The sequence below is a fragment of the Capra hircus genome, chromosome 8 (assembly GCF_001704415.2).
Source record: "Capra hircus breed San Clemente chromosome 8, ASM170441v1, whole genome shotgun sequence".
Classification (NCBI taxonomy): Eukaryota; Metazoa; Chordata; class Mammalia; order Artiodactyla; family Bovidae; genus Capra; species Capra hircus.
In genome coordinates, this window is record NC_030815.1 from 110,663,308 (window position 1) to 110,688,249 (window position 24,942).

Here is a 24,942-nt window from a genome sequence, read left to right on the forward strand (position 1 = left end):
CAGCGCATCCGTGTCTCCCGCGCTGCGCTGGGCTCTCGGAGACCCGCGCACAGCGTCGCGGTCCCGCCTCGGTGCAGCCTGTGAAGCCCGGCCCGCCCGCAGCGAGACCGCCGCTCCTCCTCCGCAGATCGGGCGCTGCGCCCTCCCTTGCCAAGCCCGGGGATTGAATTAGCACTTCAGTCCTGGCTTCCCGCCGGCTGTCGCGTCGGAACAAATGCTGCTGCAGTCATCACCGCCCTGCAGAGGCGTGTGGCCCGGCCCGGACCACAGACCGAGCCGCGGGCTTCCTGCGCGGCCTGCTGGCACGGGGCCTCCCAGGAGGGCGTGGCGGAGGAGGAGGCGGGCATGGCTCCCTCTGGTTTCACCTGAGAGTCGAGACCACATGAGATCACAGAGGTGCCCCACTCCACCTCCCGATAAGAGAGGGACGCAGTCTAGGGAGGTGCACTTATGCCGGGAGAAGAGCCTGGCTCTGGCCGGGTGGGGGCACCCTTGACCCACCCTAGAACCAGGGCGGTGACCAGGGGTAGTCTCACAGGCAGATGTCCTGGCCTTCACGCAGCAAAGACTCAGCTTCTGGAGGCCCAGGCCGGACCCCTCCCGAGGCTCTGCCCCGCACTGTCCCCGCGTGGTCAGCTCCCTGGCACAGGCCCCCTGGGCTGGATCTGCACGTCCTGTGAAGGGCAGGCACCCAGGCCAGCTCAGGGCTGTGGGCTGCGGGCAGGGATGCTGCAGGCCCGGAGGTGCTGTGGGGGCGCTCGCAGAAACCCGGAGCAGGGCTGCTGTGGTACCTACACATCCACAGGGTGCTCGAAGAGGACCAGCCCCCGCCTGTGCTGGGCGTCACCCGGCCTTCCCTTCGCCCCAGCCGCTCTAGGCAGACCATCCCTTCCTCCGAGGCAATCAGTGTACAAGCATCCTGCATGGTCGGGTAGCCAGGGCCTCGCTCCCAAAACAGACTCGCAGGGGTCCCTGAGACTGTCTCCTCACAGCCCCCTTCTGGCCTCCAGCCCCAGCTGTTTTCCTTTGTACGTGCACATCTACATGCTTCCTTAGAAAAACAAAGATGTTTGTTATTTGTTCCTTAGAAAAATGAAGATGCTTGGGTTTTTTTGCTGAGGTTTCTGACATACCGGAGGAAGAAACATGGGTGACTGTGGCAGGCAGCTTCTAGAATGGTCCCCAGTGGCCCCGCCCCCAGGAGTCCCCTCCTGAGTGTAGGCTGGGCTTGGCCACTGGCTCCTGAGACAGGGATGCAGACTGCGATGGGGTGTCACTTCCCTGATGGGCTCAGGCCGCACTGCTCAGAGGCACCAGCGGTCCTCAGGGGCTGCCCAGGGCAGAGGCGCCCAGCGAGGAACCCAGGCCTCGTCCAGCCACCCGTGTGACCTCACGGTCAAGTGTGGCTGGTGAGGCAGAGCCTGGCTGTGCCTGGTGTGAAGTCCTGCCCCACAGCACCTTCAGGGACACCGATGACTTGTCACAAGTTGCTGTTTGGGGGTGACAGTGATACAGGAACAGACGAGGAATACCGCTAGTGAGGACGCGGAGGAGGAAAGGACACCGCACATTCAATCAGATTCAGAGCCTTTATTTTTCTTGTTTTTGAAATCTGGGTTTGCAGCAAAGCAAAGATGTCTCTACTTGATTAATAAAGAAAAGGAACTTATATTTTAATATAATTTACAGAAGCATTGATCAAAGGTAAGAGGATGCTTTTCCATATATAGTCCTTTATGACCTCCCTACCATTGTTTGTACCTAACTGTTGTAATAATTAAAGAAGTCATTTTATACTCTGGACAAAGCCAAAAGCAATTCTGAGTAATAATTACATAACAAACATTTTAGCTACAAGCTGTAAAACTTTAAGTTCTTAGGATAATAGCCAGAAACACTGTCTTTCCTTCCAGACCCTGGAGACGCAGGGGCCGCGGGGCAGGGCCCCCTACATGTGCTCCTTGTCGAACTCGCAGAGGAAGTGCATGGTGAGGTGGCAGGCCACGTCGTTCCAACCCCCTGAGGCCACCAGCTCCACGCAGTCCTCCTCGTCGTAGGCGTTGTTGGGTTCCCCGCTGCGCCACTTGCTGAAGGTCTGCATGGGCGAGCGGTCCGCGTAGACGAACGCGCCTTCCCTCTCCAGGTCGTTGATGCCGATGAAGACGCGGGCCAGGCCGGCCTGTGTGATGTAGGCGGCCAGCAGCGCGTTGGCGGCCTCGTCCTTGGGCATGCTCAGCGTGCCGCCCCGGCCCTGGCAGGCCAGCTGCGCGTCCAGGTAGCGCTTCTCCTCCTTCACCAGCAGGTACATCTTCTGCTCCGTCTCGCGCACCCCAGCAACGGCTGCGACGACAGGGCTGGGGGTGAGTGCCGGCGGTCCCCGAATAGAGCACCGACCCGGAGCACCGACCCAGGGCACCGTGCAGCGTGCACAGACACGGAGTCCCGGCCGGGCCCACGGAAACCACCCCCGCAGCCAGCAGTTCCCGGGGCAGGGCTGGGGGAGGCCCGGGAGCAGGAAGGTGCCCGGAAGCACGTACCGTTCTTTATGAACTTCAGCTCGGCCGTGAGCTGGGTGACCTGGTTGTCCATCTCCCCGATGGCCTTCCTCAGCTGGCTGCACTCGCACGGGATGCCTGCGGATGGAGACCATGGCCAGCATGTTAGGAGATGATCCCCCTCCTCAAAGCACCGACGTGATGTAGCAGACACGCAGGCCGTCTAAGCTGCGAGCGAGGCTTGACCCTAAAGGCGAGGAGCGGTGGGAGGGCAGCAACAGGGGCGCCCGGGTCAGGTCCGAGTTTCTCATTCTCGCTCTGGTCACCGTGGGAAGGAATCAGTGGGGTGCAGAAGCGACACGGGGTGGGCGAGAGTGGCGGTCGAGACCGTCGCCGCGGGAGGATGTCTGGACCGTGTTTCGGGGGCGGGGGACAGAAGACGAGACGTTTGGGAAGCGTGGTGGAGCTGGAGCCCTTGGGCGATGTCTGGTCACACATGCGTGGCCCACCACGCTTCAGTTTAGGTGTCTCCTCCCGGACTCTCGAGAGGACCCTAATCTTCGTGCCCTGAGGAGCTCCACGGGGTAAGGAGCCTTCTCGAAATGTCACTTGGCTGTCACAGCGTCTTGGGCGAGTTGCATGTGGAGACACACCTGACTCCAGCATCCGCTCCAGATCAGAAAGGGCTGCCGGCTCCGCCCACCTGCCCGCGACTCGGCCCACCCACCAGCGGCTAGGCCCACCCCATGGCTCCGCCCACCCGCGACTCGGCCCACCCACCCGCGGCCCCGCCCACCCACCAGCGGCTCGGCCCACCTGAGACTCGGCTCCGCCCACCCACCCGCGGCTCCGCCCACCATCCGCCCACCCGCGATTCGGCTCCGCCCACAGCGGCTCCGCCCACAGCGGCTCCGCCCACAGCGGCTCCGCCCGGCCGCAGGACTCCCGGGGCACCTGGCGCCGCCGGGCCTGGTGGGTTTGCTCTGAGGGAACTTCCTCCGAGAAGTGTCTTCAGGGTCTCTGAGGGCCGAGCTGGAGAGCTGGGTCCGCTGTCCACCCGACGGGCCCCTCAGCGCGCACAGGGGCCGCCCCAGGGACGCGGACACCGTGCTCCCCCCTCATCCAGAGTCTGTGAGGTGTCTCCTGTGTCACCCGGGAGGGACAGACAAGGACCCGCAGGTGCAGACCCGCCAGGAGGGGGTCTCAGCAACGGGTCTGAGCGGCCTCGAGAGCCGAGGGAGGGCGGGGCAGGGACGGGAAACAGGACAGCCGAGGCAGGTGACCGCAGGGACAGTCCCGCGCGGGTGGGGGAGGCTGTGGACAACGTGAACCTGGCGGGGACGCTGGAGGCGCGAGCTGGGCGGTGGGCTGGCCAGTGGGGGGGTGGGGCAGGCGGCTCCACGTGGAGGAGGAAGGGGAGGCAGCAGAGGGGCTCCTCCGGGGAGAGGGGGGACGTGGGGGCGACAGGACCCTGACAGGACAGGTCTGCCCGCAGCCGGGCCTCCGCGGCCCCCAGGAGGGGTGGCCGGCAGGGACGAGCTGGGCTGGGGTCCCCTGGGGAGTCTGCTGCAGGACTCCAGAAAGAGCAGACCCAGGAGGTACAGACACGCTTTTCAGAGAAGCCAGGCGCTCAGAGCAAGTGGGCTCCCCAGAGACGCATCAGGGAAGGACGCCTTTAGGGGTCTTTAGGACCCCTGTGTCTGAGCCGAATGAGGAGCTGGGGCCACATGCAGTCGGCAGGCAGACCACGGCCCTAAGCAGGACACGGACACGTTCAGGCGGGAGGAAACGGAACACTGGAGGAGTCCACAGAGGCAGCGACGCCCGGGGAGGGGAGGGCAGGTTCGCGTGCTGCTTTCCAGCCCCTTGCACCATGCTGTCATGATTTATACGCTTTAAAAGTGCAGTTTCAACACACGCTTGAGAAATCCTTGGACCCTTTATGCCATACCTGGCTCTCCGTTAGGGCCAGGGGGTCCTATGTCACCAGAATCTCCTTTTTCACCTGCAAAAGAGAAGGCCAAAGTCACCAAGCAGAGCTGGGGCATGTTCCATCAGACTGTCCAGGTGACAGCGTTCACCCTTCCACGGGTAGTGCCCTGGGGTTCCTCCCAGTCCCTCCTCCCGCAGTGAACTGTAGGGAGGCACAGTCTGTCGATGATGGCGTCTCCAGGCTCTGCTTACATGAGCGGGAACACACACACAGCACAGGACTTAGAGGTTACCAGACAAGCATCACGTCGATCCTGGAAAGCCAGCATGTTTCCTAGGACATCCATCATCTCAGGAAATCTTAGGCTCAGTGCCAGTCCTGTCTGAGGCCCTCATCACAGCAAGAGAACCCAGCTAGAACATGTGACCTCAGAGATGAACGGACCTTACGGGTTACCCAGCCAAACAGAGTCAAGATGAGACTGGTCCTCCCCGACCCTCTCTGGGAGGCAGCGAGGTGTCACCATGGACCCCTGGGCGCCAGCCTTCCGTGGACAGGACATGCCACTCAGCCACTCTGACCCTCCATCTCTGCCAACTTATGAAACAAGGGGGTCAGAGAAAGCCACAGAGACAGAGCTTCTAGCTGCTTTGAAATTAGACGATGGATATTTATTTTTAAATCACAGGGATGTCCCTAAAGCGTAATCTTTCTTCCCCCTGAGAGAACCCAAGCATCTCCGCTGACCTGGGGGCAGTGAAGGGACAATGAAGTGCATATCCCTGGAGACCCATGTTCTGTCTGATGGAGATGGAGAGAGCTCGGCAGGCTCCATCCTAGGGATGCCTTTATCAGCATCAGGAGCTTGAGAATGACTCAGGGTTCAGCCTAACAAGGGCCCAGCATGGCAGCCTCAGAGACATGGAAGCTCAGGTAAGCTGAGCCCACTGAGGACCCCCAGGGCAAGCTGTCCCCCGTAAGACTCTAACATTTACCCAGAGCACGCGCTGTGTGTTACAAGCATGTACACCCCTACTCGTAAGCAACACCCACTGCCTTTTGCACAATGGCTGAAAGGCAGAAACCCCTCCAGCGACCCCCAGCAGATGAAGGGGCAAGTACAATGTGGTCCATGCAACAGAAAATTGTTCAGCCTGTGAAGGGAGGAGGTCCTGACGCCTGATCCAGTGGAGATGAACCTCGGAAGCATCATACTAGTGAAATAAGATACAAAAGCACCGAGAGTGTGTGACTCCATGTATGTGAAATATGTAAATGGGCAAGTTCACAGAACGCGGATAAGCGGCTGCTGGGGCTGGAGGGGAGAGGGGAGTTACTGCTTCACGAGGACAGAGTTTCTCTCTGGAGTAACGGAAGTAATTTGGAACTACACATATAGCGGTGGTGGTCGCACAACACGGCAGTGGAACTTAGTGGCGCCGAACTGCACGCTGAAAGCGATGAATCTTATGTTGCAAATGTCTTACCACCACTTTTTAAAGTTTTCTGGAAGCAGTCGTATTATCCTCTGTGTCACACACGTCTGTGTGCTCCGTGACGAATCCCGGGGGAGAGGCTCCCTGCGGATTTGCTAGGGGCAGAGGCGCTTTAGAGACAGTCCCTGTCCCCAGCGTGGGGCCCGGGGACTGTGCCCTGTCACCCCATCTGGGGCTTTTAGTCACGAGTGGGTCTAGGTGGTCTCCTCTGATGGGGGCCACGGGGACCTGCCCTGGCCCAGCCCGGCCCTGGCAGGAAGGGCTCCTTGGCCAGGACTGTGTGGAGGGTGTGCCCACTGGGCAGAGCCCCCACAGCCTTCCAGGTCCCCCAGCCTCGGTCTCCTGGCACCAACACCCACGACAAGACCTGTGGGGGCCTCCACGAGACCGGGGCCTGCCTGCCTCATCACGAGCCCCGGGGCCCAGCAGAGGTGCAGATAAGCCAGGGGCTCAGAAATCATTCGCTGACGGAGGGCGGAGGGGGCAGAGCACGAGGCCGAGCCACCCCTTGACTGCCCTGGGCCTCGTCTTCTAAGCCCACCCTCCAGGGTCGTGCAGGTCAAACGGGATGAGGTGGGCACTGATGCTGCTTCCCCTGTGCTCGTGGGGAGCCGCCCCCCAGTCTCAGGAAGTCTGAGCCACCGAGCTGGAGGTGGACACACAGTGTGTCCAGAACACCGTTCTTCTGCTGCTCAAACGGGCCTCCTGATCGTCCCCCGAGCCCGGGCAGCTTGGTCCTCACCTTTCCTAGCTGGACTCTTCTTAGCAAACAGCAGACTCCGGGTGACCGGCCTGCCCACACCCAACCTACCCCAGCATGGCCCAGGCTCCTCTGCGGTGGTGGGTCTTCTGAGTGCGACGGCGCATTCCCCAGGCAGGAGGTCACTCCCCAGGCTCCAGCGGCCCGCCCCTGCAGTGGGGCCCCAGTGCTGGGAACGAGGTGCCCAGGCTCGGGGGACAATCAGGAGGCCCTGCAGGTGGGGGCACCCCTGCCTGGTGGCACCCAGTCAAGTCTGATCGCTCCCCAAACCAGGGAGAGACCTGATCACGTGTAAAGCACACACAATAAATATGCCCACCAGCTGCTCTCCGAGCGCCCAGCGGTGAGCCTGCGAGGGAACGTGAGCCAGAGATGCGAGCAAAATACCTTTGGAGCCAATGGGGCCGATCTTCCCGTGACGCCCCACACCGCCTTTCTGTCCTTTGTCGCCCACGTCTCCTGCAGAAACAACAAGATCACGGTCGGCCAAGGCACGGGTAACGCGTACAGGTAACGTGTAGGCACGCCATCTGCCGGAACACACACGCACGCACACCCAGCCACGCACGGGCGCACAGCCACGAATGCACACGAGGAGGCCGGATACGTAGCCGTTCTTAATCTCTCCAAGGTCGTGGGGTCAACTAACCCCCGAAGGTTCCTCATGTCACCTGTTGTCACCATTTCCCCCCCCAAGTCTTGCACGCTTTGGAACAGCAGAGGCCTCCGCGCACACCCGTGTCCTCCACTCAACCAAGCCTCAGACCGAGCTCTCAGGCAAGTCCTGCCTCTGTGACGTTGCCCCAGGTCAGACCAGGTCAAGGTCACAGGACAGAGCACAGGCTGAGGGCTGACCCACAGTGGAGGCCGAAACACGCCCCCAGTCCACCAGGGCCAGCTCAGATCCGCACAAGGAGGAGAGGTCTGGGGCAGAGCGTGTGCACGGACGCGCTCCTGTTTATTACAGGAGCGGTTCATTGCATAGACCAGGTTCCCGGGTTTAGGTCCCTGGTCCAGCCACGAGGCGAGCTCCTGCCCCAGACGCATGTGCCCTGTGTGACGCTGGGGACACAAGAGAGACAGAGCTCAGTGTCTGCTGGAGGAGGCGGCTCTAACCTCGGTAACGTGTGCTGTAACAGGAGAGGCATGGGGGTCTCTTGGGGTGCTTCAGCTGGTTTTCACACTGTTTCCTCATTGTCCAGCAGGGTCCGCTGGGACAGTTGCCGTGGCCTCCTTAGGGGATGTGCAGATCTGCTAAGTTAGGTTAAACTTGGGCTCCACCGGCAGCCCCACGAAGACCCACGCCCAGAGCAGCTGGAGGTCTCGGAGACCACCCGCCCAACCACAGCTGCGGACGGGAGGGCAGACACACAGAGTCAAGGGACTTGTGCCCACAGTGCGGAGCAGGGTGGATGGTTCCCAGCACAAGGGCCCCACTGCAGAGGGGCGGGGCGCTGGAGCCTGGGGAGCGACCTCCTGCCTGGGGAACGCGCCGCCTCACTCAGAAGACCCACCACCGCAGAGGAGCCTGGGCCACACTGGGGTAGGCTGGGTGTGAGCGTGGGCCCGCCACCCGGAGTCTGCTGTTTGCCAAGAAGATTCCAACTAGAAAAGGTGAGGGCAGAGTGCAGGCCTCTGACAACCTGAGGCTCACCTCCCCCTGAAACCCCTGCAGCTCAGAGCAACACGCGCCCGCCCCTCTGCTCCCGAGACAGCCCCTGCTGCCCCAAGCAGACAGGAGAGGGTGGGAGGCAGGCAGGAGGGCCTGGAGGGGAAGCGCCTCCATCAGGAACAATCTGGTGAAGTGCTTCCTCCCCCGCCCCACCCCCCCACACACACACACAAAACCTCCCAGCTTAGCAGTCGATCAAGTAATGATTCGGTTCATCTGCTAAAGGACGCAGTCAGGGTCTAGTACACATCCTGCTGTTGTACATAAGCCATAACCTGAGGATGACTGCAGAGCCCCTGGCGTTCAGCCCATCTATGAATTGCACAGCCAATTGGAGGAGTGTGGGATGTGATCACTGCTGCAGGGAGCTCCGAGAATCCAGGTACAGATACGGACAATCAGACCATAGCGGCTCATGGGGCAGGGGATGGAGGCGGGCCCGGATCCCCAGGCCAAGGGGAGTGAAGGCGCTGCAGGTCTGCAGATCCGGGGAGAGGCCCCCGTGGGCTTGTCACCACAGATGGCTGGACCCACGCCAGGGGGGACTCCAGAGGTCTGGGAGGGGTGTCCCCACAAGCTCCCAGGTGATGCAGATGCTGGTCTGCATCCTGGTCCCAGAACCAGGCTTGGGGACCCTTGAGGCTTTGGGGGCGTGAGAAGGCGGGAGGTGCAGGAGGCCAAGGCTGGGGGTCAGCCAGCCCTGCATCTGGGCCCTCAAAGTCGACTCTCTCCAAACAATGTGATAATAACATCCTCCTTGTGGTCTGAGACGCTGGGCACATGGCGCTGCCCACCTGCCCCTGAGGAGCCGTGTGCGGGGTGCTCAGAACTTGGGCCCTGGCCCTGGCTGAACTCCCCTTGTCATTCGATCCCACCTGGACCCACACAGACACACAGAGCCTTGGGCCCACCAGCTCACACACCAGAATCTACATTTTAACACATCATGGAGTGACTCCAAGGCCTCAAAGTTGGGAGCAGGCCACCTGCTCCCAGCCCGGTGGCCTCACAAGAGGGCCTCTGTGCAGAAGGTGGGCCCTGGGGGAAGCTGGGCCCCAAGTGAGTGGTCGCCCTCACCAGCACGACCAGCACCCTGCCCTACATGGTTCCCACACACCACCTGTGGGTGCTGCTGCGGGCAGTGTTGGTGCTGGGGAACTCATGCACACACACGTGCACACACACACACACATCTATATTACACACAATACATGTGTGTGCCTGTCACGTGTGCACGCACACACACGTGCCCATGCGTTCACGCACATGTGCGCGTACACATGCCTGGGCATATGTGTGCGTGATGCAGGCATGCGCACACGTCAACACTCACAGACATGCACACGCACACGAACAACACATTCAGACATGCAGACATAAACACACACCCTGCAACCCTGTCAGCCTCGCGGCATCTGGGCTGGAACCTGGGAGCAGGAGCCCAGCACGTCCTGCAGCGTGACCCTGCGCACGCGAGACCTTCGGGGTGTGGACAGCCTGCCGCTCCTCAAGGAATATTCTCTCTGTGGGGTTTGCTGGAGAAGAAGGAGGCGAGAACCACTGGGTCCCCTGACGTATTCACACGCTCTCTGCTTGAGGGCGACCCACGGTCAGAAAAGCCAAGTGACTGCCAAGTGGGCGGGGACTGGTTGCAACAGGAGCCCACTGCCTTCATCCTGCCTCCTCTCGAGTCCTTTAGGACAAAAGCAAACTTTCCCGCCCTGGGAACACACTAGACACACTCAGACCCTGTCGTTCCACGCCTCCAGAGCCAGCGGTGGTGGCTCCCAGGGAGCCCATCCCCTCTGCTAATGAGACGGGCACTGCACACATTGTCCTCTGGCCACGCACGGGGGACGGGGCTTGCAGTGGGCTGGCGATTCTCATCAGTTTTAATGAAGATCTCACACGGTCCTTTGAAGAGGAGACAGGGCAGAAAGAGCTCTTGGCAGCCCGCTTCCTCAGCGATTTTTAACGGGGATGACGCACGCGTTCCAGCACCCAGAAAGCCCATCAGGGTCGGGATTGCTCTCCACCCTCCCAGGCCGGGAGGGGCCCCAGCTCCTGCGCTCGGGGGCCGGCGGGCGGCCTCTTAGCTGCGTGTCTGGGGGCTTGAGATGACACGCGTTTAGCAGGTGGTATCAGCAAGCACAGCTCCTGCAGAGTGCGGGCAGGACTCACGTTCCAGTGAAGGACTGCGACAGCGGTGGGCGGGGCGCAGGGGATCTGCCGCGTGCAAGGGCCGTCTTTGTTCTTCCAGAAAAGCTAGCCAGCAGCTTGCAGGCACTTTCTGGTGCAGCTGCTTTGAGTTCCCGGCAAGGGGGCTGCTCCGTGTGTGACCAGAGGGTGCCCCCCCCACCAACACATGTCATGCCAGCCAAAGCGGGAGGCCCCCCAGGCACTTCGCGGAAGCTGGGCTCAGAAGGACGTCGGGGGCATGGTGCTGTGGTCCCACTCACCCTACTCCCTGGCACCGGCCGCCAGTCTTACCCACCTCGGCTGACCCCCAAACCAAAGCTGAAGCTGCATAAGCCCAACTGGTCCTCCTGGTTGGAGGGGCATCTCAGGGCAGAGCATCTGCCTGGCGGGAAGCAGGGAGAACCCAGCCCAGCACGGCCAGATGCCTGGGCCACAGACCACCCCCCGCCCCCCGCCAGAACCTGGGGAGGGGTGTGTCTCCGCACAGTCACCCAGGCCCTCAGACAAGCCACCCACAGGTTTCAGACGCATTCCTTCCAAATGTTTCCCAGACAACTGACTGAGGGCCTTCCAAGGGCCGGGTCCTTGATGGGATGGGAAGACTCCAGTCAGGAGCCAGCGGAGAAGGGAAGGAAGGGGTCCCACGGGGAAAACAATGCAAAACCAGGGAGACTGGACGCCCATGGGACATTCTGGACATCTGCAGGGAATCCCTCACACCTTCTCAGCAACTAACAAAAAAGTTCCTGGTCGGACAACTAGGATCCCACGTGCCTCGGGGCAACTAAGTCTGCGGGCTGGAACCAGGAGTTCGGGCACGGCGCCAAGAGCTCCCGCGCGTCCCAGCAAAGGCCTCATGTGGCCGGAGAAGTGAACATCTCTTTCTAAAAAGCACACTGACGTAGCCTCTCACTGCTGCCAGGCTGGCAGCTCTCTGAGGCAATGAGGGTGATGGCGGATGGCCTCCTTTTGCTTCAATAAGAAAGAAAGGGTGAACAGGTTTGACCCTTTTGAACGGCCATATCCACTCAGATTTGAAAGACACCAGCATTTCGATCTATAATTACACGCCTGGAATTCATCTTCAAGCTCAACTCGTGCACATTAGGAATGACATTTAAAGATGACTCACTGCAGCAAGGCGCTAGGAAACTGCAAACCTGCAGTAATGGGAGACCAGTCAGCTAAAGCACGGACACTGGGTCGTCAGGAGGGAGCGAGCAAACCCGCGTGTCCTCCTGTGGACGGATCTCCAGGTACACGGACAAGCGGAAAGAACAAGGCGCCCGACGGCACATACATTTTGCAGCTGTTCCTACAGAAGCAGGGAAGAACAGAGCCCGCCTGGCCCTTCCAAAATCGCTCTGCGAAGATGGAGAACGCTGACAGCTGGTCAGAGGGGAGGGTGGCTGGTGGGGAAGGAAGGAGGCTAGTCCCTGGGAATGGATATACGTCCTGAACTTTGAGCCAGGAGCTTAGTCGGTTTATTTTGAATTAATTTGTTCCAAGTAAAGGGAGAATCAGTGAAAAGCAGCTCCTGGGCTTGAGGGGGGTGGTGGCGGCAGAAGTGCTCTAGGTCTTGGTGGGACCAGGGTTTCACAGGCCAAAGTCAAGGACGGCACCTCCCAAAGGAGACGGGGGGGCAAATCACACCTCGGAAGAGTGAGCAAACAGGGCATGGGCTGACAGATGCAACGGCCTTGCCCGTGTGGCTGCACCTTCTCCTGACGCCAGCGTTGAGAGCTTGGCTGGGGGACGGGCCAGAGCATCTCAGGGCGTGGGCCCCCAGGCCAGTGTCCCAGTGTTGACAGAGCGCTCGGCACACCACTTTTAAGGACTTTGCGAATTTTAAAGCAGCAGCAGTAAGTGAACCCTAAAGGGGACATTGGCTGACATCGCCGTGCACCGTGTAGCTGCTTCCCTGTGAACCTCAGCACCAGCCCAGGAGGCAGGCTACACGACACCATTTTACTAACGAGGGAACAGGTTCAAAGTGACTTCCGTTCTCAGGTTTCAGAACCCTCCAAAAATGACTAGGGTCGATCAGCCATAAATGGGAGGCCATAGAGTGCCCCCCCCACCATGGCCCATCCAAATCTGTGCCCTCTCTCCCCTGCACACCGATGTAACTGTTTCCATCACTGTTTGCACACCGTCATCATTGAACCTGCGTGTAACGATCACTGGGCACATGAGGGCCAGCCAGAGCTGAGCTCTGCGCCCTGGGCCGTCCCTCGATGTGTGCCTCCCAGGAGGCACTTTGTTTCTTGGTGCCAGGCAGGCAGGACTGGGAGCGTTGTTTACAGAGAGCTCTGGGCACCTGCTCACTCACTCCCCCTCCCTCTTCTCCCCCAGCAGCGCCCCCAGGGCCCAGGGGCGGCAGGTACCTTTCTCTCCCGTGGGGCCGACTCTCCCGGGCCGTCCTGGGGCGCCTTTGTCCCCCTTCTCACCAGCATCCCCTGCAGAAGAAGCCACAGGCCGTTAGGACCTCACGCCAAGCGCTGGGCCCCGGCCTCTGTGCGGAGGCGGCAACCAGAGAAAGCTGCTCCACGTCTGTGCCTCCAGCCGGGGCCCTGACCTCCCTCCTGCCCAGCCCCCAGGGGCTTCACCCCCCTTCCCGACCCCCTCCTAGCTGGTCTCCCTCCCCGGTCTGCTCTCAGGACTCTGTGTCCTCGCCCACCCCCTTCTTGCAGCAATGCACCGGCCCCTCTCCAGACAACCCTCAGGGCTGGCGCCCAGTCTTGTCACTGGGCTCTGTTTCATTTATTTTGTTCAAAACTGAAAAGGGGAAATGGGCTGTCTGTTGAGTCTCCTGGGTACCACATACTTGCCATGTCCCAAATCAACCCCAGGGTTTCCCCCAGAAGTAGTCTCTTCTGTGGACTTTCCTGCCGTTGAGACATCGACTCGCCCAGATGCCAAGCCCCAGGCCCTGAGTCATTTCTGGTTTTCCATCCCCCTCACCAAGGCTATCTCGAGCTACAGTCCATGGGGTCACAAAGAGACAGAGAAGTCGCTCAGTTGTGTCTGACTCTTTGCAACTCCATGGACTATAGCTGACCAGGCTCCTCCATCCATGGGATTCTCCAGGCAAGAATACTGGAGTGGGTTGCCATTTCCTTCTTCAGGGAATCTTCCCGACCCAGGGGTCAAACCTGGGTCTCCCGCGTTACAAGCAGACTTTTTACCATCTGAGCCAAAGACTGGGCCGAAGCTGAGCCAGTGAGTGTCCACCGACTGCGCACAGGCCAGCCAACTCCCCCGGTCCCCTCAGGGGCCCCCACGCTCAGCTGCATCTCTGCAGCTCTGGGGGCGTGTGGACCACGAGCCTGCCCTCACACAGCTTGTGACAGGGCACAGGTCGCAGAGAACTGTGCCAGAGCAGGTCAGGGTGTGGCGGGAGCGAGGGGGTGAGTCCTGACAGAACACCCAGGCCTCCCCCGCCCGCCCCGGTCTCCGCTCCAGAACGACCTTCCTAAAACACAGAGCCCGTTAGGACACCTCCCTTGGCTGGAGATTCAAAACCACCAACAGCCAAATGTCCCTAAAAATAACATCCCGCCTCTAAGCCCCACAAGCCTGTGTGCAGAGCCCAGGTCTTTCTCACACGCTGCTTCCACCTGGAGGGGTTTCATCTCATCATCGGACCCTCCAGGAGGCTGTGCTTCACCCGCTCGCCCCCCGCAAGGTGGGTCTCCCTTCTCTGGAGACGGGGAGCCTGTCCTCACCACAGTCATCATGCCTCACACAGCCTCCCGCTGCCCCTGCTCCCGGGAGTGGCTGTGGCTGACACGCCTTCCCCGGCGTGCACAAGTCCGAGTGCACTTCCGTCCTGCCTGAACGGCCCCCGTGCACCTTCACTGGGTGGCCCGCTCCTCTGAGATTACTGACTCCCCAGTGACATTCCCCAAACCGATCATCTGGCCCGAAGCGTGAAGAGACGAGCAAAGTGAGCGCCAAGGAGACCTGGAAGGCGGGGGGCCGTGTCACCGCCCTGGCGGCTCCGGGGGCCACTACTCAGGCTGACCGACACGTGCAGCACCCACACGGGCCCTTGAATTGCAGGATAGTTCTTGGGATTTGTTATCTTTTAAAAAGGAATGGCACCCCACTCCAGTACTCTTGCCTGGAGAATCCCATGGACGGAGGAGCCCGGTAGGCTACAGTCCATGGGGTCGCAAAGAGTCAGACATGACTGAGCGACTCCACTTTCTTTCTCTCTTTAAAAAGGAAGGGAACCGTCGCAGCGATGGCGCTGGGAGAAGCACTGGCAGTCCGGCCTGAAGCACCAGCTGACAGGCTCCTCCGTCACCGCCAGGAATCGGCAGGCTCTGCAGGGCCACCGGCATCGTGACAGAGAAGGAGCAACCCAGGAGGTGGGACTCAGGGGGCAGCCCGAACCTGCTCTGAAATGAGACCCAGAGGATCCCGCAAAGATGAGAGGGAACAGGAGCAAATGGCACTGAAGAAGGACCAGCTAGGGGTCTTCTGCATCAAATGAATTTCCAAAACCAGTTACTCTATAGATGGGGCTTTCCAGGTAACACTAGTGGAAAAGAACCTGCCTGCCAATGCGGAAGACGTGGGTTCCATCCCCGGGTTGGGAAGATGTCCTGGAGGAGGGCATGGCAATCCACCCCAGTATTCTTGCCTAGAGAATCCCATGGACAGAGGAGCCTGGAGGGTGACAGTCCTTGGGGGTCGCAAAGAGTCAGACACGACTGAAGCGGCTTAACACACACATAGACAGGCTGAGCAACAGAACAGCCAATGACAAGGCTAGTTTATGAAACAAAAGATTAGATAGAAGGACTTGGATACAGGGCTGAAAAGTTTTGTTTCGGTTTTGAAGTTATCAAGTCGGGAGTTGAAGAAAAACCCACAAATCCCCACACCCACCACACAGGAATTCCAGCAAAGGGGAACAGACGTTTGAGCCTTCATAGCTGTGATTCTGCAGCTCTGGGGAAGGTCATGAAGGGCATGATGCGAGCGCCGACGGAGCAGCAGCAGCAGAAAATGGGGGAAACGACTCAGACGTGCGAGAGTGACACACGGGGCGTCCGGAGTAAAGAGAGAATTCCGCAAGCAACGCAAGCAAAAGGAATGCTTAAAGCCTGCGTGCACGTGAATGGGGGTCAGACAGACGGAGACTCCCCGACGGCGACGTGGGCTACGAGAATAAGACGAGGCAGGTTTTCAACAAAAGGCCGTAATTTAGACAGACCAGAAGGGGCCTCCCCGATGATGCGGCTTCTGACGGAGGCCTGCTTAAGCAGGCGGATGCACCCAGGCGGGAGTCGGGGGAGAGGACCACCTGGGCAGGTGAGGAGTGGTGAGCCAGGGGGTCTGGGCCGGCGGGCAGGGAGCCCGGAGCAGCTGGCGCTGGGACCAGACGACCTGCCAGGCTGCGGGAGGGAAGCGCCCACCAGGGCACCCACTGCATCGCGGGAGGGTAGTGAGGAGAGTGTGTCCGCATTTCTGAGAGCACCTGGGGAGCCCAGACCTCACGGGGGCCTCAACAAGCCTGGAAAGGTAGCACCAGCAAACCCACCAGGTTTTCTTTCGTTGGTTAAGACGGACTCCGAGAGCTCACGCGCTGCTTCACTCATCTCCATAGCATCACCACCTCGGCCCCTGCCCCCTGCAGCCCCATGTGATACGGGAACCGTGTCCACGTCACGGATGAATACAGGCCAGAGACAGGCCACGCCTCCCGGGACCGCCAAGCCCCGGGGAGAGGACAGGCGGCCAAGCCCCTCCTCGGGGAGAGGAAGCCGTCAGGACCGCGTCCTGTCACGCCACCTCCTGCCCTGCATCCACCCACTTCCACGGGCCCTTCTCCGAGGATAAGCAGGGGTTGGGAGTAAGGATCCAAGGTCAGCAAGAGCCTGAAGAGCCCCAAATGTCACCTCGTGTCCCCAGACTCTCCTTGCTGAGACAGGAACAGGAATAAGACATCGCCCAGCACAGTTAAGGCTTCCTGAGGAGCGGGGTCCATGGGGCTGCTTTCTTTTTTTCTAATTAATTTAACTGTAGGGTAATTACTTTACAATATCGTGGTGATCTCTGCCGTACATTGACGTGACTCAGCCACGAGTACACATGTGTTCCCCCCACCATCCTGAACCCCCTTCCCACCTCCCTCCTCCAAGGGGTTTCTCTCCTCTCGAGTCTAGGCAGAAACCCCCTCCTCGCCCTTCTCCCAAGGCTCTGTGTCTCTGACCTGTGAGACAGGCCCTTCAAGCCTCCCCCAGCTCTGGATGGAGGCCCCAGCCTTCCTCGAGGTCCTGCCGTGGGGAATCCAGAACCTGGAGTCCGCGGGCCTCCTCATCCCAGGCCATGTAGACTGTCTTGCCTGGCTCCCTCCTCTCTGACGAAGAGGGGATGACTTATGTGCACACGGCATGCTGGGGGTCGCTGGAGACTCACCCCCCCTCCCCACCCACCCTGGGAGGCAGCCCAGACCCCGAGACTCAGCGGCAGGAAAGCTCGTGGCTACCTGTCCTGTGACTTTGACCTTGACCTCCTCCTTGCAGACGTGCCCTAGACGCGCTTACAGGAACACAGGTGGTTTCCAAGCCCTGTTGGTGTTCGGCAGGGCTTGAATTCATGGTGTCTGCTGTTTGGGGGCATAAAGCCTGCGCTCCTGTGGGGCTGGGGGGTGCTCGTTGGGGACTGTCTTCCTGACCCCTGACCCCTCCCGCGTACACACGTTACACGCATCCGGCAACGCGCACACGCCAGGGAGCTCAGGAGCCTTTCCCCACAGCCAGGTCTCTGTCGGGCGCTGATCTGAGGCCGATTTGCTACATCAGGTTCTGAATGACGGGTATTCGTAGTGTCTGGACCAGCAGAGGCTGACGCTCCGCTGTCTTGCTCATTTCCCGCGGCCGTGTGCGTATGTCCTCCAGCCTCACGGAAGGGAAGACCACGTGTCCTTGCGTACGGCTCGCCCCGCGCCTGCGCACCTCGCCCTAACCCTAACCCTAACCCTAACCGTGCGCGAGCTCCCGCGCCTAGACCACACTCGGGGAGACTCCACCCGAGCTGGAAGGCATGCCCGTCAGGACTTGCATCGCCAGGCTGAGTCCACAGCCGCCGAGGGAGGACCACAGCGGCTCAGCTCTCACCACACCTGCTGCAAATGCTGAGTCTGCGGGCAGACCTCCCCAGGCCAAGCTCAGGGCAGAGGTGCCCCAGCAACGGAAGGAAGGGCCCGGGAGACTGCAGAAGACGGTACAGGCCCAGAGCAACATCTCAGAAGAGCGAAATTCCCAAGTGCGTGTGTGAGTCACCTAACTGGTTTTATCAACCTTCCTCCAATCAATTTTTTTTCCAGTGGTCATGTCTGGATGTGAGAGTTGGACTGTGAAGAAAGCTGAGCGCCGAAGAATTGATGCTTTGGAACTATGGTGTTGGAGAAGACTCTTGAGAGTCCCTTGGACTGCAAAGAGATCCAACCAGTCCATCCTAAAGGAGATCAGTCCTGGGTGTTTATTGGAAGGACTGATGTTGAATCTGAAACTCCAGTACTTTGGCCACCTGATGTGAAGAGCTGACTCGTTGGAAAAGACCCTGATGGTGGGAAAGATTGAAGGCAGGAGGAGAAGGGGACGGCAGAGGATGAGGTGGTTGGATGGCATCACCGATTCAATGGAGATGAGTTTGGGTAAACTCCGGGAGCTGGTGATGGACAGGGAGGCCTGGCATGCTGCAGTCCATGGGGTCACAAAGAGTCGGACACGACTGAGTGACTGAACTGAACTGAACCAATCAATTGGAAAAAACCTTCAGAATAACCATGCCCCTTTAAAATCTCTGAGTGGCAGGCTTGCTAATACACACTAGTGCTCTCCTCCCTGCAACCCCATTGTTCCAGCCATAATGGAAAGGGCTCTTACTCTAAATGCAGAGAGAGCCTGCTGTTTTTGGGTCTGCAAACGGACCTCACCTTGAGCACAGTGCCAGTCAGGGGAAGGCTGCCTGGAGTCGTGCTGAGAAGGACCTGAAGCCCCTGTAACTCGGTGGAGGAAGCGTCCGCGTGGGACGGCCGAAGCGGCAGCATTTAAGATCCCCTGTGCCTCCAGGCTCCTCTCTAAGGAGACGGGCACCGGCTCGTCCTCATGGCCTGAGCCTGGCCCAGCGTTTGTCTAATGGACAAGCGGAGGCCACTTGCCTCCTCTTTCACCTTAAGAGCAGGACCCGTATTGTGTTTTCACTTCCATCCCCACTGGCCAAGGCCGCTCCTGACACATGTGTGGTCATCAGAGCTTTCACAGGCTCTTGTGGGCACATTCTGAGCAGGTGTGGCCGGCGGAGCCCTCGTCCCTTCCCTGGCTCCCTGTGTGGCCAGAGCACCCAGTGGTTGGGAAGCCACTTGGAGAGGGCAGGGGGCAGCAGGGCGTCCTCTGTGCCCTGAAGCTGGGTGTGACGCTGATGCTGTACACACCAAGCGCTGGAGAAGTCCCAGCCGCCCCACGACCCTGAGCCTCATGAAAGGGCCTGGGGTCAGAAGGGCCTCTCTCTGCTCCTGGGGCCTCCTGCTCTCTGCAGCCGGGGAGCATCCCAGAGCACCTGCGAGGTCAGAGATGGAGCTGTGAGCCGGGGACCCAGGCGGTGAGGGCCGGCTGAGCCTGCTCCCCCTCTCCCCCGCCACAGGGCCCCACGTCTCGGGGGTGGGCCCTGCTGTGATGCGGAGCCTCGCTCTGCAGGGGGCATGCATGCACGTGGACCTGAGCGTCTCTCCTCCACCCTTCCCCCGCTGCCCCCTCACTCCCCCGACCCCCCCGTAAAGCGCAGAACACTGAACCCTCCTCCCTTCCGGTTAGCTTCTTCTCAGCCCAGAAGGCTCTCAGGCGGCCCTGCAATTCTGAGTCAGAACACGCTGCAGAGAGTAACCAGGCGAGGTGCGGGCAGGTCCGTCAGCGTGACTCTGCGGCTGGTTCCCAAGGAGCCTGCAGAATCCAGTATCACAAAGCTCGCCCCGAGTAGCTGCTGCAGCTTCTGTTTGCCAGTTATCCCTCAGCAGCTGGATATCTAAGAAAGAACCAGCTGCCCAGATTTCCAAGGGCTTTCGTAAACGTACTGGGAAGTTTCTCCACTGGAATTGCCGATTTGATGTTGATAGACTAGCATGAAACTACACGTGTGAGATGAGGCTGCCCCTGAGACCCAGGATCCAGACCACGTGCCGAGTGACAGCGTGTCGCCCACGGTCCCAGACATCCTGCCCCTGAGACCCGGGATCCAGACCGCATGCTGAGTGACAGCGTGTCACCCACGGCCCCAGACATCCTGCCCCTGAGACCCGGGACCCAGACCGTGTGCCGAGTGACAGCGTGTCGCCCACGGTCCAGGACATCCCATGCCACTGCTTGGAGCCCGTCCGACCGCCTGCTGGCAGGTGAGCCTTGGCGAGCAGGATCCCAGCAGATTCACCAGCACACCCCCTCTGCGAAAGATCTCCCATCGCGTTTGCTCACTGCACCCGCCCAGCCTGTGCGTGCGGGAGGGGTGGGGGGGACAGCCGGTCAGCTCTCTGCGACTGGCCTTCTCCTGGCAGTTCAGTGGCTCATCGCTGCCCGCAGCACGTTGCTAGGTGGTGAGAGACCAGTGCTGAAGGAAGTGACCGGTCCCTGGGGCAGCTGCTTGTGGGGGAGAAAGCCCTGCGGGGCCTGCGGAGCATGCAGGTCAGAGACACCGCATCTGGATGAGGCAGAAATGGTCCCGAAGCAGATGGAAACAGCATCTTCTCAGAAGTGCCCTCGAGATGTGCTTGTAAACCCAGACGCCTGACTCTAGATGCTGCCCCCGTTTTGTATTTAATCTGTGGACAAGGCTGAGCTGTAGACAGGCGCGCCACACCCTCCTGGGCTCTGTGCTCAGAAGCGCGGCTGCTGAAACGGCGGTGGGTCTCCTTCCAGCTTTTCTTCCAACTTCTGTGCGTTTGTACATTTTATTGGGATTCAGAAGGGACCGTTTAAAATTGCTGACTCTTCCTACAACAATTGGTCTCTGTGTAAAACATTCTTTAGAACCCCCTCCTGGTTGCGTTTCCCAGGTTACCCGCCTGCCCACCGATGGCCACGTGGGCGGCGCTGCCCGGGAGGCCTGGGGACCGTACCTTTGAGGCCGGGAACGAGGATCTGCACAGAGCAGGCATCGTCCACCATCTGCTGAGCGGCCCCAGCCCGGAGCACACAGAGGAAGGCCAGGCCCAGCAGAGCCAGAGCCCACTTCATGGTGAGGCTGGCAGGACGCTGACTCCTGGAGGGAGGGGGGAGGAATAAACAGTGACGGGAATTCCGGAAGCCTGACAGTGAGTGACAGCGCGCAGGCCGCCTGCCTGGGGCCGCTCCCCTCGTCCTGGGGTGTCCCTCTCTCTCTCCTTCTCTCTGTCTGCCTCTGTCTCTTTCTCACTCGGGTGCCAACTTAAACCTCCACCCAGATGTCCCCTTTGCCCAGCAGTGACAACGATGACTATCCTGGGAGGTGTTACTCCAGATTCTTGTCTTCTGGTTCTTTATAACTAAGGTTCAACACACACAAAGGTGTGTTCAGCATCAAAAACCAAACGCTGGAGAGCTGCCCCTTCACACGACGGTGTCCTGACCCCAGTCTCTGGCGCCTGCCCCAGCCCCATCTCCTGCAGAGGGGCATGTCCCCACACCTGTGAGCCCGCCCGCTCCCCCTGCCCTGAAGTCGGCTCGGCGGATTCCTGGACAGCGCAGGGCTAGTGCGCCCGGCTCTCAGTCATGGGATCCTGCTTCACGCTGCACGGTCTTACCTGCTTTACTCAAATCTGTTTTGCTTGTTTAGTTGCTCAGTTGTGTCCGACTCTTTGTGACCCCATGGATTGTAGCCCACCAGGCTCCTCTGTCCATGGGATTCTCCAGGCAAGAATACTGGAGTGGGTTGCCTTTTCCTCCTCAAGGGGATCTACCTGACCCAGGGATTGAACCTTTGTTTCCTGCTTTGCAGGTGGACTCTACTGCTGAGCCACCAGGGAAGCCCTTAGCCGGCATTTGTGCTCCAGGATGCTGCAGGCATCTGTGGCTTCTGTTATCTCCTTACATCGATGAGAAGGCATCTCAGCAGGAGGGCTGGGGCGGGGAGAGAGGGAACCACCGCTCTAGCGGCAGATGGCTTGTGCTCAGATCGATGGACACTGTCCGATTGGTGTTTGTGGGATGCAGGCCATGTTCAGATTGTTTTAATCAAAAGTGTACATGAGAATATCCTCTCTAACTAGAAACAGCTGCGTCAGGAGACTACCAGGGTGTTTAGCAAGACCTGTTGCTCTGGCACTTAAAACACGCTTGCTCCTTGGAAGAAAAGCTCTGACCAACCTAAATAGCATGTTAAAAAGCAGAGACATTACCAACAAAAGTCCATATAATCAAAGCTATGGTTTTTCCAGTAGTCACGTATATGAGAGTTGGACCGTAAAAAAGGCTGAGTGCCAAAGAATTGATGATTTTGAACTGTGGTGTTGGAGAAGACTCTTGAGAGTCCCTTGGACTGCAAGGAGATCCAACCAGTCCATCCTAAAGGAAATCAGTCCTGAATATTCATTGGAAGGACTGATGCTGAAGGTGAAACTCCAATACTTTGGCCACCTGATGCTAAGAAATGACTCATTGGAAAAGATCCTGATGCTGGGAAAGATTGAATGTGGGAGGAGAAGGGGACGACAGGATGAGATGGTTGGATGGCATCACCGACTCAATGGACATGAATTTGAGTAAACTCTGGGAGTTGGTGATGGACAGGGAAGCCTGGCGTGCTGCAGTCCATGGGGTCGCAAAGAGCTGGACATGACTGAGCGACTGAACAGCAACAACTGCTCCGACTTGGTCTCGAGAAAGGGGAGCAGCGGGAGGAGGACCCTGGGTGGCGGACAGCCCCCTCAGCCCTTCCCTCATCCCCTGGCCCTCTGCCCGCTGGTGTGTCTGTGCCCACCCACCCAGCAGGTCCTGCCAGCAGCAGTTGGGGTGGGCAGACCCTGGTGGGAGCCTGTTTCCCAGCCTTCAGGCTCCTTCCTGCCCTCTTAGAAGAGGAATTTTGTTCTGTAAACCAGGAAGCTGCAGTTCCTCCTGGCGCCTCTTCAACAACACCACCCTTATCTCCCAGCCAGGACCCGGGAGGCCAGAGCCCGCGAGACTGGGACCCTCTCCTCCATGAAGGAGGCAGCTTTGTGGAGGGGAAAGGAAATTCAATTTGGAACTTTTAGGAGAGATACCTGGTAAGAATGAAACAGGCAATGAAAAAAAATGTGGCTTCCTGCGCGCCAAACATGCAATTGTCCGTTTTCATTAAATGACGGACAGGGAGGCCTGCTGTGCTGCAGTTCATGGGGCCGCAAAGAGCCAGACACGCCTGAGCGACTGAACTGAGCTGAAAGAGGAGCAGTTCCCCGGGGCGCTCCTCCTGCGGGGCACGGACCCGGCTGGGACTCAGGGAAAGCTGCTTCTCCCCGCCTTGAGTCAGCGTGGCGGGGCTTGCCTCGGTCTCCTAGTAACTGGTACACTAAGTGCTTCTCCTTGGTCGGCTCCAGGCAGTCTCCACCATGAACCCGGCCTTGGTCCCTGTGACAGGCCGACCTGGAGCAGACCGCTCCGCCCCGCACCCAGTACCCCCGGTGCCCCCCAAGCAGCCACACCTCGTAGCCCCAGCATCTCTCATGTCCCGCCCCGAGGCTGCAGAGGAGCTGGCAGTGTCCCTACCTGAGGCGCACACCAGGCGGAGGGGGCGTCCTGACTGCGGCCACGGGGACCCTGGGCCCCGGGCTGAGTCTGCGCTCAGACCCGCACGTCGGGCGAGTGGCCTGGCTGTCGGCCGGCCAGCGACTCGACTCAGGCTGGGGCTGCAGCCTTATCTGCAAACGGCTTCCTGTTTGCAAAGCCTCAGGCGGAGGAGGGAGTGTGGGAACTCGGGGACGTGAGAGACGTCGGGGTCTCAGGGCCCCTCACTCTTCCCCCCAAACTTCCACACCAGTCCCTTCTCTGTCCATCTTCCCTGTCCCTCTTTTTCTTTTGAAAAGAAGCATCGTGTTGTGGGGTGCAGCAGAACTTACACAGGAGAGTGACAGTTACCAGCCGGCGTCACACGGACAGGAGCCGTCACACAGACAGGAGCACACGCAGGCTGACTTCCTGTGTTGTCTTCCCACCTGCTGCTTGCCGAGACCTAATCTGTGCGTGTGTGTGCTAAGTCGCTTCTGTCGTGTCTGACTCTGCAACTCTCTGGACTGTACCCTGCCAGGCTCCTCTGTCCATGGGGATTCTCCAGGCAAGAATACTGGAGTGGGTTGTCACGCCCTCCTCCAGGGGATCTTCCTGACCCAGAGATCGAACCCTCGTCTCTTACGTGCCCTGCGCTGGTAGGCGGGGTTCCTTGCCACCACCACCACCTGGGAAGCCCTGACCCATGACAAGACCGCAAAAGCCCCCCACTCCCCGGAATTTCACTTAAGGCAACGCAAGCCAGATCCAATGACTGCATGGACCCGGCTTCCGTGTGGCTGGAAAGTGGGGCGTGGAGGGTGGAGGTGTCATTTAAGAAGACAGTTGGCGAATTAGGATCATAAACAGCTAGGGTCAAAGATGAACACTTATTAAGACTGACAAGAGAAGTTATCACAAATTACAGAAGTAGGGACGGACAGATGCCACACACATCCCCAAGTGCATGAGGAAGAACGGACTGTTTATTCAAATTGCCTGACAGTGTAAGTCAGACCGACGACTCGGATGGAAACAGACCACTTCCTGGAAAATACAAGCTACCACGGCGGACTCCCCACGGAACAGAGAATTCAACAGTCCTGGAGCAATTAAGGGGATTGCACTTGTGATTTTAAATCTCCCCAAAAGGAAATCTCTAGGCCAGATGGTATCATAGGCGAATTCTGCTAAATGTTTAAAGAAAAACTAATTCCATATAATTCTTCCAGGAAACAGAAGTGTAAAAGAAACACTCACCAATTTATTTTATGAAGTTAGTGTTATCCTGATACCAAAGCCAGACAAAGGCACTCCCAAAAAGAAAAATATAGACCAATAACTTGCAAAAGATATGGATGCAAGAAAAAAGAGAGATGAAATCAATCTGTAACCAAGTATTAGCAAACAGAATTGAGCAATATGTGAAAAGATTTATAAGCTATGACTGTGGGGTATTTTGGGGATGCAAGGCTGGGTCAATATTCAAAAATCGGCTCAAGTGAAAAATCGACTAAAGTGATCCGCCACACCAATAAACTAACCCAGGAAAGGTACGTGTCACACCAGTTGAAGCAGAAAGATCTGACAAAGTCCAGCACACTTTGATGACGGAAACTCTCAGAAAAATGGGAACAGATGGGGAATTTCCTCATCTTGACA

General features: G+C 59.1%; 1 protein-coding gene across 3 annotated transcripts; it reads right to left on the reverse strand.

The window, feature by feature from the left end:
* On the reverse strand, window positions 1,576–24,000 carry COLEC11 (collectin subfamily member 11). Of its 3 annotated transcripts, none has more exons than XM_018052718.1 (7): window positions 23,634–24,000; window positions 20,682–20,824; window positions 12,943–13,014; window positions 7,072–7,143; window positions 4,447–4,500; window positions 2,538–2,633; window positions 1,576–2,340 (listed from the first exon to the last, which is right to left on the reverse strand). In XM_018052718.1, the coding sequence occupies exons 2-7, from the start codon at window positions 20,797–20,799 to the stop codon at window positions 1,949–1,951; spliced, it is 804 nt and encodes a 267-aa protein (XP_017908207.1). In that variant the 5' UTR covers window positions 20,800–20,824; window positions 23,634–24,000; the 3' UTR covers window positions 1,576–1,948. The 3 variants fall into 3 exon arrangements, with proteins under 3 accessions (XP_017908207.1, XP_017908206.1, XP_005684426.3); XM_018052717.1 differs by lacking the exon at window positions 23,634–24,000 and adding an exon at window positions 23,284–23,550; XM_005684369.3 differs by lacking the exons at window positions 7,072–7,143; window positions 23,634–24,000 and adding an exon at window positions 23,284–23,551.

What these genes read in the sequence shown, in the direction of transcription:
- COLEC11 (XM_018052718.1), bottom strand. Translation starts at nt 20,799, where the DNA reads ATGAAGTGGGCTCTGGCTCTGCTGGGCCTGGCCTTCCTCTGTGTGCTC. An exon ending in CGGCCCCACGGGAGAGAAAG is followed by an intron (nt 7,144 to 12,942) that starts GTACCTGCCGCC and finishes TTGTTTCTGCAG; the next exon opens with GAGACGTGGGCGACAAAGGA. An exon ending in GCTGAAGTTCATAAAGAACG is followed by an intron (nt 2,341 to 2,537) that starts GTACGTGCTTCC and finishes CTGTCGTCGCAG; the next exon opens with CCGTTGCTGGGGTGCGCGAG.